Below are 16676 nucleotides of genomic sequence, written 5' to 3'. Positions count from 1 at the left end.
ATGTTAACCAAAGACGAAGAGAGCAGCAGAGGATGAGATGGTTGGATGGCATCACCGACTCAATGGACATGAATTTGAGCAAACTCTGGGAGACAGTGGAGGACAGGGGAGCCTGGTATGCCGCAGCCCATGGGGTCACGAAGAGTGGGACACAACTGAGCGACTGAACAACAACAACAAAAAGGTCACATTGAAAGAAAATATCTGCAAAGATACATGTGACAAAGGACTCCTATCCAGAACACATATAGAACTTGTATACAAGTAAAAAACTAAGACGAAACACCTAATTTTTTTAAAAAACTGGGAGAAATACGTGAATAAACATTTCTCTGTGAAGACGTACAAATGGCCAATAAGCACATGAAGAGCTGCTCAACATCATTAGTTTTGGGTTAACACGGATCAAAACCGTGAGGTGGTGCCACTGGACACCCTGAGGATGGCCTCTCCCTGGCGAGGACACGGAGAAGTCAGAACCTCGTAATGTTGCTGACGGGACTGTAAAATGGTGCCGCCACTTTGGAAAACCGTTTGGCTGTTTCTTTAGAAATTTAAATGCCAACCTGCCACATGACCCAGCAAGTCTACTCATGAGTGTGTGCCTGAGAGAAATGAAACATGTTTACACCAGGCCCTGCGCACAAATGTCCACCACAGCCAAGTGCCCAGGACAGGACCGGCCCCCCGGGGATGCAGGATAAGAGATGTGCGGCCCATGGAGGGGCGAGCAGGGCTGCATGGGTGGGCTGAGGGGCAGAGCGCAGCCACAGGCGGGATCCCATCCACGAGCAGCTTTTGGGAACGGGCATTGGTGGTGCCCAGGGTGGAGGGTGGGTATGGGGCAGGAGCCAGGGGTCTCTCTGGGCAGAAGGAAATGCTCCAAAACAGAGTGGGTGCGGTGATGGTTGCCCAACTCTGCAAGTTTACTACAAATCGTTGGCTCACTGAATATAGATGAGTTTTACGGTATGTAAGTGATACTGTGATGAAGTTGTTAAAATAAACCAATTGTGACTAAATATACTTGCTTTATGCTACACACTATGCCTCCTCACAGAGCTGCGGAGCCGAGGTGAACCAGTAGTGACTATCCCTGGTGGTCCTGCCCTGTCCCTCTGCCCCCAGCAGACCAGGGGCCTGCTCTGCTCATGGGTGAGGAGCCTGGTGGTCCTGCCCTGTCCCTCTGCCCCCAGCAGACCAGGGGTCTGCTCTGCTCATGGGTGAGAAGCCTGGTGGTCCCTCTGCTTGGCCTCAGGGCTGACCGAGCATCTAAATGCAGCCTGGATGGATGGGCGTCTGTCCACCTTGGTTACCCCGTGAGGAGTGAGAGAAGCCCTCTCCTGGCAGGCTGGACGGCTGGCCCTGACCTCTCACAACCTCCCCATCCGCTGACTCTGAGTGAGCGTCAGGGAGGGCTGCCCATGTGCACACACACAGACATACACATGTGCACATGCTCACACATGTGTACAATGCTCACACACAGAGCACACACAGAGTTCATGTGCTTACATACATGCACGTGGAGGCACACAGAGAGCCCAGGCACTCACACACACAGAGCCCACGTGCTCTCACACACGCATATGGAAGCATGCATGGAGCCCATGCACTCAAACACACACAGGCATACGTGGAGGCACGCACGGAGCCCTCATGCTCACATGCACACGCAGGCCCCGCCCGTAAGGCTGGCTGCCTCCCGCCAGCTGGAGGCTCGCACCCTGCCATCCTTTCTGCCAGGGCCCCAGCAGCAAGAACTCAAAGACGGGGCACCTAGGCGGAGCCCCGATGCTAGGAGCCACCTGAGGCATCTTGAGTCGACAGTTGCTCGTTTTTCTGAAGAGCTGGCTGTGTTCCTGGAGACACTTACTCGTGGCCACTTCCCCATTGTCCTGCTGCAGCTGAACGGTCAACGTGAGGGAAGACCCTTGGGCTGTGTCCATCACCTCTGGACCCAAAATCACGATCCTTGTGGCTTGTGCTGCAGAGAACAGAGCACACGTGTGTGTGTTGGGGGGTGGGGCGGGGGCTCTGGGTCTGCATCGGCACCCCACACGCCCTGAGCAGGTGCTCAGCCCCGTCCCCGGGGCACCTGGGTGAGGGGGGTGTGGATGGCACGGCCGTCAGGGCTGGGGTCTCTCATGGAGGCTACGAACCCTATCCTGAGGGTCAGCCCTGAACCCACCTGATGGTGTTGGGGGAGGGCAGGGCAGAGGTGACCGCTGAGTGCAGGTGACCACCCAGCAGTGTCCGGTGCACACCGCCTCCCGCTCACCATTCTGACCTGGGCCCTGCCTTCATTGTGTTCGAGGCCATGACCTGACATGTGCTGGATGAGGCTGCGACCACCTGCCTGGAAGCTGGCCTGGCCAGGGGGCCACCTGCAGCTCTGAGCGAGCAGCTGCACCCATGGATCTGGTACCAAGGTTCTGATCATGGACTCGAGTCCCCAGCCAGACTGACCACTATGGTGGTGCCCTTGTCCTGGAGGCTAACAGAAGGTCCTCACACATGCCCGGGGAGCAATTCAGGGTCGGGGGAGGCCCCAGCAGAGGACCTGGCAGGCCCCAGGCCACCTGAGGTCACATGCAGTGCAGAGAGCTCAGGGTAGGGGCAGGACGGAGACCGGGCAGGGGGCCAGGCACCCAGAGCCCTGAGGCTGGGAGAGTCCCAGACTGGCAGACCCTGTGCTTGGGAGGCCTGCCTGCAGCAGGACCATGTGGCTCCAGAGTCCAGGGGCCTCTGTGTGTCTTGGGCCCGGTGAGACCACACAGAGCATGAACTTCTCAAAAGGGGATTGTAGATCCCTCTTCATCCCAGCCCCCTGGGCCACTTCTCCCGTGAAGCTGCCCAGCGCCAACCAGGAGAGGACATGGCCCGACCCAGATGTGACCCCTGGGAGGACTCCGTGAGGCCAGCAGCAAAGCTGGGGCACCTACCCATGGGGTGACCATTGATCCACATCCCTCGGTAGATGACCCCGGAGCAGTGGGCCATGCTGCCCTGTCCACTGAACACATCACTGTGCCACTGTCCCTGCGGAGAGAACCGTGGGCTCAGGCGGGCTGGGGCCCGAGGACACTTGGCCCTCCAGCTTTCAGGGGCCCCCAGGGACACAGGCTGAGGGGGACCCAATTTGCTCCATACGGTGCACTCTCCTGTGAATTGGGAGTTTAGGGACAATGGCCCGAATACAAAATGCAAGCAAAATACGGCTCCAAATACTTTACAGCACAAAACGCTTTTAGTACAAAGATGCTGCGTTTGTGCAGAGGCTCACAGGAGGCCTGTGGGGTGGGGGAGCTGAGCGCTCTGGCTCATTCCTTGATGATGAAAGGGCCAATTAAAAGCTCAGCGTGAACCCGCACAGCCCACCTGGGCAATGCCGGCTCATGCACACCGCAGCCCCGCTTCCCCATAACAAGCCTGCTTTGTAACCAATACACATTACAGAGTGGAAGAAGGATGGAAAATAGCAGAAAGATTATTTTCATGGAAAGTTCAAGATCTTAATGGTGTTTTACTGACTATGAATTGCTCCTGTTAGAAGAAGAATCAGCCCAAGGCATGTTTGGTGCAGAAGCTGACTGGGGTCCCACTTTTGTGGCCTGCCCTTCGAGGCCCCAAGGTCACCCAGCAGCTGGGCCCTGCAGCAGGCACTCTTGGCCCCTGGGACAGACCAGTAGGTGGGAACGGCCCCTGAAGGCTGCAGCCCTAAGGAGCTCAGATGCCCCCAGACCTGGGGGAGCAGGTTCCAAGGCTGTTTGGAGCAAGTAGCCACTGCGATCTCATTGTGAGTTGATGGGAAGGGCGTGGCCAAGGCTCACCCTCCAGCTGGGGCGTCGGGCAACTGTGGTGCCCAGTAGGTCAGCCCATGGCTTCAGGAGGAGCCAGGCAACTGGCTAGGTGGAAGGTGGGCAGAGGTCTGGCTCTCCTGGAGCTGAGGGGCAGTCTTGTCCCTTCAGCCCCCACACCCAGAGGGCAGAGCCAGCCAGATAGTGGCTGGGGCCTTCCCAAGACTGCCGTGGGCTGTGTTCCCAGAAAGCTCAGGGCTGGCTCGATGACCTGACAGTTGGTATATCGCATCCCTTAAGATGCACCTCACATCTGCAGGTAGCTGGCCAGGCTAAAGTGGGGGCGATGCCTCAGGTATCACGGCAGGTGGGGACTGCAACCAGCATGGAGGCCCTTGCTGCCATCCGGGCTAGGGGTGGAGAGCCCCAGAATTGCCTGCTGACCATCTCTGGAAATGGCATGGCCTCTGAGGAGCATCTGCTGGGCTTGACGCCTGCTCCTAGGAAAGACCCCTGTGCACATGTGCATGCACTCAGGCTTCTGTGTTGTGAATCTGCATGCATCATTGTGTCATGCCATGTGTTGGCATGTGTGTGCCTGAGCTGGGCTGCCATCCCCCAAGTTGGGGTGGGGACAGCCCTGGGACGGCAGGGTGGCCTCCCAGGTACGTGGGGCAGGGTAACATGGGCACCAGACCTTTCCCTTGCTCGAGCCCCAGCAGTCTGTTGGCTGGGGGCGGCGGTGACGCTCGTGGATGAAGAACTCACTGGGACGCTCTGCTCTTCTCACTCAGGACACCGTCCCCAGACCTGACAGGTCACCAGCTTGCACTTGGGGAAGCAGGATCTCTGGCTGGTCAGACGCAGACCTCTCATGAGCCAAACTGAACTTGTCGCCCTTGCCCCGCCCCCTCAGCTCTTCTGCTTTGACGTCCGCGCCCTCTTCTGTGGCTCCGCACTGGGGAACAGAAGCCACCCTGGCTCAGGCCCCAGGCTTGGGCTCAGCAGATGGTCTAATGGGATGCACTCTGGCCTATGGCTCTGGGAAGGGTGGCCGCCTTCACAAAGCCCTCCTGTGGGGCTGCACTGCCCTTCGCCTCCACGTTTCTGTGGCAGGGGCTGCGCTCACTTTGCGCTGGGGTGTTGTCTGCCTGGGTGGCCGCAGGCCTCATCCTTGTCCCGCGTAGTGGTGCTGGGGTCACCTCCCCTCCCCCTACCCCACTGGGCTGGACGCCAGGCCCCCAGAGTCGGGCCACATGCCGAGGATGTCCAGGGGCAGGTGGGAGGCTGGGAGTCCAGCCGCAGAAAGCGGGAGGGAGCTCAATGTACATGGCCCTTCCCCAATGTGACCGCCTGGGCCTCCCCTCCGAGGGTCTCCATCACATGACCCCAAATCTTACTGCCACGGGAGGCCAAGCTCTGTGCCCATCGGCCCCTCCCTTCCCTCCCCATCGTGGCCATGGCCTGTCTGTCTGGTCAGGACACGAGCATCCTGGTGGCAGGGATCACACTTCCCTCAGAGGCCTCCTGAGACAATCAGGACAGGGATGCACACATGCTGACACTCTGACAGTGCTCTGGACCCAGGGCCACTCAACTATGACGGGGTCAGGGGTGGAGGGTTGAGATGAGATGTGGGTTTTCACAAGTATGAAGGCAGAGCCTTGGGCTTAGCCAGAAGCAGATGCAGACAAATCCAGCACGCAGCACCTTGGAGGGCGGCCGGGGGCACACAGACTGCCAAGCAGACAGAATGTGAACCTGCACATCAAACCAGGAGCCCTCCACCGAGTGCAGCAGGATCAGCTCCCTGTGAGGTCTCTGTCCAGTGCTCGCTGTCTACTTGTCACCGGGGTCCTTCCCGACCCCTGACCAGCCATTAATCACACTCCTGGAATCTGGGCCGCTCTCCTTTCCCACCAGCTTAGGCTTTGACAAAGAACTCACTTGGGACAGAAAGACCCCAGGAAGGTAACTAATGCAACAGTGTAGAATCTAATTACTGTTACAAATCATGCCTTTGAAAATTCTGCCCTTTCTCAATCAGCCAACATGCTCCCAAGCAGGAACAAACATGGGTTAACCCATCTTACAGAGGAGGCCAGCCCCCACTGCCCCCGGTCCAGGTGAGGACCCTTGCCTGCTAGCGAGGGGCAGGGAGGAAGTGAGGAGGACAGGGCCACACAGGCCTCCGTTCACACCACACTTAAAGCCAGACGGGCATGGGGCCCCTGTTAGGACACAGGAGGGGACAGGGGTCCCTGTTAGGACATGGAAGGAGGGCCACAGGGGTCCCATTGGGACATGGGAGGAGGGCACGGAGGGCCCCATTAGGACACAGGGGAGGACGGGGGTCCCTGTTAGGACATGGAAGGAGGGCCACAGGGGTCCCATTGGGACATGGAAGGAGGGCACGGAGGGCCCCATTAGGACACAGGAGGGGACGGGGACACAGAAGGAGATGGTCGCCAGCGCTAAGTGAGCCACACCTTGTGGCAGATGGTTCCTGGGGGGCCCAGGGTCTCTCAGCTGCAGAATGGGGATGTACTTGTTCATAACTCCTTCCCTGGCCTTTTACTTGAGGAGCTGAGTCCCCTTCTCCTCCTGCCTTCAATCTTTCCCAGCATCAGGGTCTTTTCAAATGAGTCAGTTCTTCCCATCAGGTGGCCAAAGTATTGGGAGTTTCAGCTTTAGCATCAGTCCTTCCAATGAATATTCAGGACTGATTTCCTTTAGGATGTATTGGTTTGATCTCCTTGCTGTCCAAGGGACTCTCAAGAGTCTTCTCTAACACCACAGTTCTAGCAAGGAGAGATAAGAAAGCCTTCCATTCTCTAGTTAACTGATGCTATTTTTCCTTCCCGGGGAAAGTGCTGGTGGCTTTCCTGGAATTGTTTTTGTGGTTGTGTTGTCCCCTCTTGCGTTGTTGGCACTCGCAGGCACACTGAATCTCTGCCCTGGTCAGAAGGCCACCCTCCTGGCTCTTCAGTCTCTTCTTCACCTCCAGGTCTCCCCAGGGCACTGGGGTCTTGACGACACACCAGAGGGTCCAGCTCTGCAATGCCTGCCTTAATGGCATCTGCAGTCTGGAGGGGGCAGCCCCCACCGTCACCAAACTCACTCCTGGAGCAGGTGGTGGCTTTCCTGAGGCCTTGGCTCCCAGACCAGGCAGGGGCGTGGCCCTAGTCACCTGCCTGAGCCTGACTGCAGGGGCCAGGGTCTCCAGATTTCGAGGTGGCCTGCTGGGGCCACAGTGACCATGCAGGCCAGTGTTGGTGGCCCTGCCTGTCAGTCTCAGCAGACACAAGGCCCCTCACTTTCCTAAGGCATCAACTTTGGCCACCACGATCCTGGTCAAAAGTTCCTCGGGTTTCAAAGTATGACAAGTTCTGCTTATGCAAAAACAAGCTGCCTCCGTGGGTCCATCTGCATCTACCCTCCTCACCCGGGCCTGCAGGGTGGTGCGGGTTCCACTCTGGCAGCCCAGGCCCCTCCTCTGGCGATGCTACAACTGGCTGATACCTCTCATGGTGCTCCTAGGGTGAGGGCCCCCATTCCTAGACTGGCCTCTGGCTGGGCACTCAGGACTCTGGCATTCCTGTGGATGCACAGGTGAGAAGCAGGTGAGGATGCGCACAAGGCCACCACCTGCTCTGTGCAGTGAGCAGGTGTACCGACCAGCAGGCTTCCCTCCAGGAAAGCCAACACGAGAAATGCAGCCAATGTGCACGGAGGTGCCCCGGGGACGGATGGAAGCTGGCGGAACCATGTGCTACTGTTGCACAGGGAGAAATGATCCATGTGCACCCAAGGCTGAGCCTCAGTGGACAGCAAGCCTATGTCGCCTCTGCCTGGCATGTGCTCACCTCCACAGCCAACGATCATTCCCTGCGCTCACAGAGGTGGCTCCAAGGATGCCACTCTCCCAGGGGCTGCCTGGTGCTCCTGGGGGTCACCAGCCCACGCCACATCCTCAGGAAGAGCGATGAGCTTGCCGCTGCTGGGCATGTGTGTCCCCACCTTCCTTGGCAGGGGAGCAGCACAGTCTGGCACATGCCAGAGACACCCTCAGGCCCCAGGATGCACCAGATGACCTGGCTGCTGCAAACTATGGCCACCCAGCCTGACTGCCTGCCTGGCCCCACTGCAAGGCAGTGGGAGTCAGTTTGGGTTTGGGATTCATTGTTCTTACTTTACAACAGAAGCAGCTTTATTGCATTGATTTTCAGGGATAAAATTTTTCTAGAACTAATTTTTTTAAAGTTTCCCTGAGAAGCTCAGCTTTAGGAGGCACCGGGGACAAGGCAGCAGGGGCCCTTGTGCAGTGACGCCAGGGCTCTGGCTGCCCTTCTCCTGGGCCTTCCTGATCTCCACCCTGGACGTTTTCCCATTGGATGGGTTGGGCTGCTGGAAGAGAGGCAGGGGCAGGGAACTCAGGGCGGGGGGGGGGGGGGGGCGGTGCACCTCTGACAAAAAACACTCACCGAAGACAAACCGTCTGTCTTCTGGAAAATCAAATCACTGCAGGAGAGATAAAGAGCAGTACACTGGGGGGTCTGCAGTGAGGGGAGCCCAGAATGGCTTTCTGGAGCAATGGGGTGCTGGGGAGGGTGCAGTCTGAGGAGGCCCGGGCCTCACTTTGGGGCAAAAACTCTGAGGGTGGAAGTCAAAAGGTGGAGGAACCCCCACCAAACACACGAGGCATCTCACACATCCCTAGATAATGAGCATGTGCTTCAAGCGGGGAACAGCTGTACCTGGGGCCGGCCTCAGGATATACCCCAGAGAGGGGAGAGCAGGGAGTCCCCCAGAAGGTTTGGCAGAGGCCAGACAGCCAAGCAGAGGCCACAGCTGCAGTGGACAAGGCTCACCTCCTGATCACCTTATTGCTGGGCTGACAGCCGGCACCTGGGTTGTTTAGAAAACAGAAAACACAAGCGTCGAGAGGATGTGGGGGAACTGGAACACTGGTGCTGCCAGTGGGGATGGAAAATGATGTGGAGTCTCCTCTAAAAGTTACAAATAGAATCACCATGTGACCCAGCAGGTGCACTGTTCTCAGGGAAGGCGGGAGCGGGACAGGCTGACAGCAGCGTCACTCACAGGAGGATGCCAAGGCCGGGACAGGCTGGGTGTCCATCAATGGACAAGCAGCCGGATGCATTGTGGACGGGTCATCTGTGTGATGGAGCAGGACCCAGTCTCAAACAGGGAGGAAGTCCTAACACCTGCTCCAACGTGGATGGACCTTAGGACATGATGCTGAGTGAGACAAACCCGGGGACAAATCCTATTTGATCCCAGTTCTCTGAGGTCCCTGGAGCAGTCAGAGTCACAGACTCTGGAGGGTGGGGGTGGAGCTTCAGTTTGGGAAGAGGAGAAAGTCCTAGAGATGATGGTGGGGGTGGCTGCCCAACATCAATGGGCCCGATGCCACTGAGCTGTGTGCTGAATTAAAATGATAAATTTTATGTTATTCGTATTTTACAATAAAATTAAAAAATAGAAAGCTAGCTGTTTGCCTAGTGACAGCCTGGGGACAGCTGTGCCCTCACGGGAGATGCGCCAACTCCTTGTGGCAGGTCCACCTCTGCCGGGTGACCCCTCACGCCCAGAGGTCAGACCAGCAGGCAGCCCTACAGCTCAGAAGTGGGCACTGAGACCCGGAGCCCATGTCTATGCGGTTCTGTCCTCCCACCAGCCCTGACCCCACAACCCTGAGTGAGCGGGCCTGGCCTGTGTCCAGGGTGTCAGGAAGCCATTTGGCAAAGGTGGCCTGAGGGCCTGGGGGATTTGAGGGCCTGGGTGTCTGCCCCAGGTGGGGGCTGTGACCATGGTGGGGGGTGGGAGGACAGGTGGCACTTCCTGACCATTCAGGCGATCAGGGCCTGGGTGGAGGGCAGGTCATCAGAGCACAAGGCCCTGAGGCTGGGAACTGCTAAACAATGGGAACACAGGTGGACAGTTCAAATCCTGGAGAAGGACTCTTGCTCACCTGTAAAGCGCCTAGGGGTGGAGGGGTGGGGATGGGGCTGCTGCCCCCTGGTGCTCTACCCTTTCCATCTGACATCCAGCCCAGAGCCCAGCCCTGCACTGGAGAAGCCCCTGTGGGGACAGCAGCTGGCAGGGCTGGGCTGCCCCCTGGTGGAGGGCAGTGGGGTGGGCAGCTGAACTGAGACCTGCAAGGGAGGCAGAGAGGGGGAACCCAGGATGGCCCTGGAGGCACCCGCAGAGTCTCTGGGGGCAGGGCACGTGGGGTGGAGGTGGGGGCGAAGTCTTATGGGGCTCTCCGGGAGAAGGTGGGGTCTCTGCCACCCTCTGGGAGTGAGGCCTCCTCGTCTCTGAGTTGGGTTGTGAGAGTCAGCGAGGCCCTGAGGACAGTGTGGGGTGCTGTGATCCCTTGGTCGCCAGAGGTATGGATGCTGTGGGGGTTCTCTGGGTCCCCCTGTGTTTCTTCCACAGAAACTCTGCAGAATTCAGGCTGTGGCTGCCCAGGGGGAGCCCTAAAGGGCTCCATGAGGATAGACAGACATCCTCCCGGGGAGAAGAGACAAAGCTGTGGCTGGGTCACAGTGGCCTCTGCAAATAGGCTCCAGTGCAGACTGTCAACTGCAGCAGCCCAGACACAACATCCCGGGAGCAGCCAGCAGCTGGACAAGGGCCTGGGAGGTGGTGGTACCTGAGCAGAGCACTATTTTACCAGCACGTCAGAGAGCACGCTGTGGGGAGCTTTGCGGCCAGGGCAGGACTCTAAGATCCCCACCAGGCCACTCCATCTCAGGAAGGGCCCCGGTCAGTTACCAGTTTACCACCTCTCAGCCCCAAATCCATCCTTCTTGCCCAGCTCTGTGCTTTGGGAGACTCTGAAACATGTCCCTTCGCCGGCTGGTGCCATCCTGGGCAGGCACTGCAGGGATGCTGGGGGAAGGGGCTTCCCTTGGGCTCCAGCGTGCCCTCTCCTGACCCCTCAGGCTCAGCGGTGTGTGCTCGGTGAGCTCCTCTGCGTCCCAGGTTTCCTGCACACACGCCTGGCGCCCCGGGCAGCTCCCCAACCCGGTGGGCTGTGGCCGCAGCCTGCCTGCGTCTCCAAAGGGGCTGGGCTTTCCCTTGTGTCCTGGGACTTCCTTTCCAAACTTTGTTCTAACTTTCACATGAGAAAATTGGCAAAGATGTGAATTCAACTGACAGCCTAATCCTGCAACCCACATGATCAAATTCTATTTGAGCCCCGAGACTATGAGACAGGAGGGCCTCTTGGGGCTGTGGTGGAGTTGAACACAGACCTGAGCTTACATCATCTCCCTGAAAGTGTCCAGGATACCAGGGGCCTCATGGCCACTGTCACTCATTCACAGCCGTCCCGTCACAGCCAAGCACGATGGCAGCTTGGTCACTCCTAAAGCTGCGGCCACGAGTCACTCACATCTCCCAGGCACTCAGCCTGGTGGTTGGGCCCAAGTATGCAGACAAGCCAGTCCCAAAACACCACCTTTGGGGGCACCTCCTGGGCCAGTTTCACATTTGCCTTTTCCATATTCCTGCTTCCACCCCTTGCAGTATCTTCTTCCCTTTCACTCATTAACATTTTCAACTGATGGTGTGGCTCCTGTCTCCTGGTTCAGGTTCAGGCATCACTGCCATCCATCAATGTGGGGACATCCTCATTTTTGCTCTTGTCAAACAGTTCGACATCTTTACCTTCAAACCACCCCAAGTTTGGTCCCACACCCCACACTGGTTGCCATCACCTCTTTTCATGAGTGAGAAACAGAGAGACCTTTCAAACACAGGGATCAGGCCACCAACTTCTTCCAGCACTTTCCATGATGCTTAGAATAAAACTCCAACCCCTTGTGGCTCCAGGGCCTACACGTGAGACTGCCCCGACCTCCCGCCTTGTTGCTCCTACACCGCTCAGGCCATGAAGACTTCTTCCTGCCCTGTAACCCAGTCTCACCCTGCTCTGCCTGCAGTGCCCTTCCATGCTGCCTGCATGCACAGCCTCTCCCATCCTTCAGGCTGGGCTCACATGATACTCTCTGACCCTGGGCATCTCTGCAGAGCTGGAGGGGCTCCTCATCCACCGGGTGGGCTGCTGGGCTGTCCCTGCCAGCTAACCACTAGACAGGACACACATCCTGGGCGCCAACATCCTGGCTCCCAGCCAGACACACGGGCTGGAGTCCAGGAAGCACAAGGATGACGGATTCTGGGGACCAAGAAGGTCTTCCCATGTGCCTGCCCCTCTTGGCCTCATGGCACCTGAACCCCATCGACCCGAGAGCAGTAGCTGCCATGATGTGGGGAGGGGGCACAGAGCCCTGTTTGTGAGGAGGGGGAGGGCCTTGCTTGCTTCCCCAGGTCTCTGGCTCACTGGGACTCCCGGGCATGTCCCCTCAAAAAGGCATCACCAACTGTTCCCACAGGCGACAGTGTTGGTCACAGGGTAGATCAGGAACCAGATGGATGAAGAGGTGTGAATGGCTGGACCTTAAGTTCCTGAACCTCAGCCTTCTCATCAGCGAAACGGGAACAGGGGCTGTCCCTACCCCGCGGGGTCAGAAGGCCAACACCTGGCTGCACCTGGGGGTGCCCAGGGCAGAGGACACTGGCTGGTTGGCCCCCAGTACCTCATAGGTGGAGCCATCCACGAGCCGCAGCATCCCATGGCCCTGGCGCTGGTCCCGGACCCAGTTGCCCTCGTATTCGTCTCCATTCCTGGGGGTAAGCGCAGAGGCTGCTCTCAGGCCGGGAAGGCCAGGTGGCCGCGCTGACGCAGACCAGCTCCCCGGCTGGGCCCCAGCGCATGTCCCCGGGACTGAGGCAAAAATAGGCCCAGAACAGATGGCATGAGCCACAGCCTTGCCAGGACCTGGCGGAGGGGCAGGCAGCCTGGGTGCCCGGCAGGGTGCAGTGACAGGCGGCCCTGCTTGCCGGGTCCCAGGTGTGAAGATTGGGGAGGATGGTGGGGAAGGAAGCGCAAAGAGGGAGGGACCCTGCAAATCCCAGGGCAGGATTTTGCATGAAAACTGCCCAGAATTTGGAAGATGCCCAGCCACAGGCCTGAAGGAGAGATCTGGGGGAGCGTGCTCTCAGCCCCACTCTACGCTCCCCCCAACCTCCACCTTCCTACCAGATATTTTATTTGTGGGGTGGAGAAGGGAGGTGGAGATTGATATTTTTTCTACTAAACACACATAGAACCAAGTTCAATAACTGAGAGAGAAATTATAGAATCCCTTCAAGGCACACAGACCCTCCTTTCAGGGCTAGGTGCTCGAGAGGGGATGGCCCGCTGGCCTGTGAACTCACCGGAAGATCATCCGCCCTCGGCCGTGACGCTTGTTGTCGTGAAACGACCCCAAGTACACTTGTCCGTCTGCGTCCACCAGACACCCGTGTCCTGGAGAAGGAGCCCAGAGCAGAAATCACCTTGTGCCTCCTTTAAGGGAGGGGATTGTCTGGAGGAAGCTAGCGCTGGCACCCCTGGGGACTGAGCTGCATGGGGTCCCTTGGCCCCAAGATCTGATCTGGGACAGCTGGGCAGCCACATGCAGCGGGAATATCTCTGGGTTCAGTTCTCAAGGTCCTGAGTGAGGGTGGGGGTGCCATTCAAGGGCCACGATCCCCCAGAATAGAGACTGAAATGCTGCTGTCCTGCTCGGGTGGTGCTGCAGGGTAGTCAAGGCCAGCTCGCAGAAGTGAGTTCATCCTGAGGATACATGGCCATCCTGGGCCTCCACCATCTACTCAAAGGACCCAGAGACCAGAGAAATCGCCAGCGTAGACACGGTGTCTCCAGGATCTGGACACTCAGGGAGGGGAGAACATCCAGACTCCATGGGGAGGCCTTGGAGGAGGCAGGGCCTTTTGCAGGGTGTGGGCTGTTGGGGGCGTAGCCACTCCCCTCACTCCCCGGGGCCTCACTCACACTGGCCTCCCACCAATGTGGCCTCCTGACCAGCGCTGATCCCCACCATGGTGGCCTCCTGACTGGCGCTGTTCCCCTCCATGTGGCCTACTGACTCACGCTGTCTGCCCTTCCCAACACGTGGCCTCCTGACTGGCTTGGTCTGGCAAGATGTGGAGACGACAACTGAGTGGAGGATCAGGAGGGGCCATCTGCCTCTCGCCCCAGGAGACCCACAGCCCTGCTCAAGGGCTGCGACCCTCCACGAGGCCAGAAGACCTGCCCAGCTGAGCCCAGACCAGCCCAGGATTTAGCACAAGGACAGAACGGGGACCCGAGTCACCAGATCTGGGTGGCTTGCTGTAAACCCCTTACTCTGAACCTCAGTGGACAGGGGAGCATGCTGGTGCTGGACCGTCCAGGCCCTGAGTCAGAATCCCAGGAGGGCTAGGTCTAGGCCCCGCAGTGCCTGCCCCACAGCCCACACCCTGCGCCTTCCTGCGGACACCCGACCTTCTCTCAGGCCATGGAAGAGCTCCCCTTCGTAATGTCCGCCGGCTTGGTACTTCATGACGCCGTGTCCCTGGGGCTCTCCCAGAACAAACTGTCCAGTGTAGGTGTTCCCTGGATGGGAGGTGGGAAGCCATGTCTAGGGTTAGAGCCGCTTCCTGAGTTCCTCAGGGTGATGATTACCCAGTTCTCACTTGACTCCTGGGCAGCAGTGGTCACAGAGCAGGGTATACGTTTATCTCACAGCTCACGCTGGTGGACGAGGGAGATGGGACAGAGTGTGTATGGTCCCATTACCTACGATCCTCTCCCTCTCTCCTAGGGACCCTCTCGGGTCTGTATGCCTGGAACAGAGGCCCCTCCAGGCCAGAATCTGTGGGGTAACACTTCTCTCCACCAAAAATCCACTTCACGCTTGCCCGTGAGGGTCTGAGGTCCTGCAGGCAGCACCGGGGCTGTCCAGCCCCAGGCTGGCACAAGGCTGCTACGAGACACCTTTGGGGAGCCAGGGGTCCTCAGGTTCTGGACACAAGTGCCTTCTGCATCCAGAAAGGAGGGGGCAGCTCACAGCAGGGTGGGTTCAGGAGGAAGGGCTGGAAAGCTGACCTGTCAGTGCCCAGTGCCGACAGCCCTCTCCTGTGATCTCTCCGTCCACAAAGTCGCCTTCGTAGTAACTCCCATCTTTAAACAGCAGCTTCCCCCGACCTGGTGAAAGACATCTTGATGTCAGGCTGTGGCTGGGAGTGACCGCTGAGGCCTGTGTGCAGCTGGGCTCGTTTCTCAGGGAGAAGAGCAGGTTGCAAGGTCTTTGTATTTGCTTCTGTCCGGGCCATCAAAAGCTCAGGGATCCTGCCTCTAGATCTCCTCAGAGGGCACTTGATGGCCACCTTGCCTCTGTCAGCGCAGGTGCAGAGGGACGTTGTGGGGGGGGAGAGAGAGAGAGAGAGAGAGAGAGAGAGAGAGAGGGAGAGAGAGAGAGAAAGGGCGAGAGAAAGAAAAGCATGGGGTGACACTGAAAAATACATTTTTAAAAGAAGGGACCACTTTGTCCAGGTCAGGAAGAGACTCACAGATTTCAGCACAAAAGGGAGAAACACCCGTGTGGCAAAAACACTCCCATAAAAGTCAAAAGTCTCAAAATACACTGGTAGCCAACTGATAAAGAAATAGTTCATGAGAAAATACTGGAAGATCAATCCTCTGGCAGAAAAATAGGCAGAGGCTTCCAGCAGACAGAACCCCAAACAGGCATAAAACTGTGATGGTAAACTTTGGAAAGTCCAGGTCTGCCTCTGGGGTGGACGCCAGGGGACTCTCACTTGCTACTTGCTCTCCTTGCTAATTTAGATTTTTTTAATAAAAATGGTCAGGCTCTTCATACTCAAGGAAAAAATAAAGACAGTTTTCATCAGCACCAAGGCGGCTGTCTGGGTCCCCCACTCTGCAGGAGATGGCCCCTCATGGGTACGAGTGAGGGCCTGGTGCAGCAGGCACGAGTGAGGGCCTGGTGTGGCGGCCACGAGTGAGGGCCTGGTGCGGCGGGCATGAGTAAGGGCCTGGTGTGGCAGGCACTCACGTGGCCCCAGCTCCTCTGGGACGTGTGCTGTCAGTGGAATGGCTACAGCAAGAGGCCATAGCCTGTCCGTACCGTGTTTCTTGCCTCCTCTCCATTCTCCTTCATATCGAAAGAAAGAATTTGGATAAACGTAGACCCCATAACCTGAAGGTTGAAAGGACACCCAGGTGAGCACCAGGTACAGATGACGTGGCTGACGACCAGCACGCACATTCCAGGTGTCTGTCTTGACCTCTTAGTGAGCCTCACCCCCACTGCTCCCCAAAGGCTGTTTGGGTCACAGCTCTCCCTGTTCATCCGTTTATACAGCAGATATGCTGAGCGCCCAACCCGTGCAGAGGCGCCCACCCCGCCAACCTGGGTCTGGGGAGGTCCTCAGTCCCTCCCGATTGGGTCTCCAGGCCCCAGCCGGTTCTGCTATTCGGGGCCTGGGACCCCGCCCATACCATGGGCACCCAAACACCTGAGTTGGGGACGACAAAGCTCCCAGGGGTGCGAGCTGGGTTCGTAGTGAAGGTGCGGGAATGCTCAGCGAGTGCCCGGACCTGTCCGCCTCCCTCCCTTCCCGACGGAGGCCCGGTAGTGTAGTCGGCCGTTACCCTCCCGCGGTGGCCTCCCTGGAAGCTCCCGGCGTGGCATGCAGGTGGTCGCGCGCCCCTCACTGGCAGACGCCATCTTGCCGCTAGAGGTTTCCATTAGCAACCGCATAGTTCTTCTCTACTGGCTTGTTGGTTGTGAGGGGGCGTGGCCTCTAGTCAGTCCTTGGGCGTTACCAAGTTCTGGAGCTGAACTATCGGGGCCGGGAGCCAGAGGACTAGAATGCGCTTGCGCAGCACGGCGAATTTCCGCCGCTTGTGTCTCTTCCGCCGACGTGACAGCC

The 16676-nt window shown here is 58.2% G+C and overlaps 1 protein-coding gene across 4 annotated transcripts in view; it reads right to left on the bottom strand.

Annotated features, from left to right (window-relative positions):
- Positions 1–16579, bottom strand: part of MORN1 (MORN repeat containing 1) — a 50073-nt gene extending 33494 nt beyond the window's left edge. Inside the window, exons 1-8 of one of the 4 annotated variants that reach the window (XM_043923927.1) lie at positions 16342–16579; positions 15869–15940; positions 14827–14925; positions 14224–14334; positions 13113–13203; positions 12431–12518; positions 2946–3042; positions 1877–1987 (exon numbers count right to left, since the gene is read on the bottom strand). In XM_043923927.1, coding sequence (XP_043779862.1) covers positions 1877–1987; positions 2946–3042; positions 12431–12518; positions 13113–13203; positions 14224–14334; positions 14827–14925; positions 15869–15940; positions 16342–16504 — 832 coding nt within the window. In that variant the 5' untranslated portion in view covers positions 16505–16579. The remainder of the gene's footprint in view (positions 1–1876; positions 1988–2945; positions 3043–12430; positions 12519–13112; positions 13204–14223; positions 14335–14826; positions 14926–15868; positions 15941–16341) is intronic. The other 3 variants (XM_043923928.1, XM_043923930.1, XM_043923931.1) reach the window with 3 other exon arrangements.
- Positions 16580–16676: the final 97 nt, after the last annotated feature.

The sequence above is a fragment of the Cervus elaphus genome, chromosome 14 (assembly GCF_910594005.1).
Source record: "Cervus elaphus chromosome 14, mCerEla1.1, whole genome shotgun sequence".
NCBI classification, from domain to species: Eukaryota; Metazoa; Chordata; class Mammalia; order Artiodactyla; family Cervidae; genus Cervus; species Cervus elaphus.
This window is presented reverse-complemented; position numbering and strand designations above follow the sequence as displayed.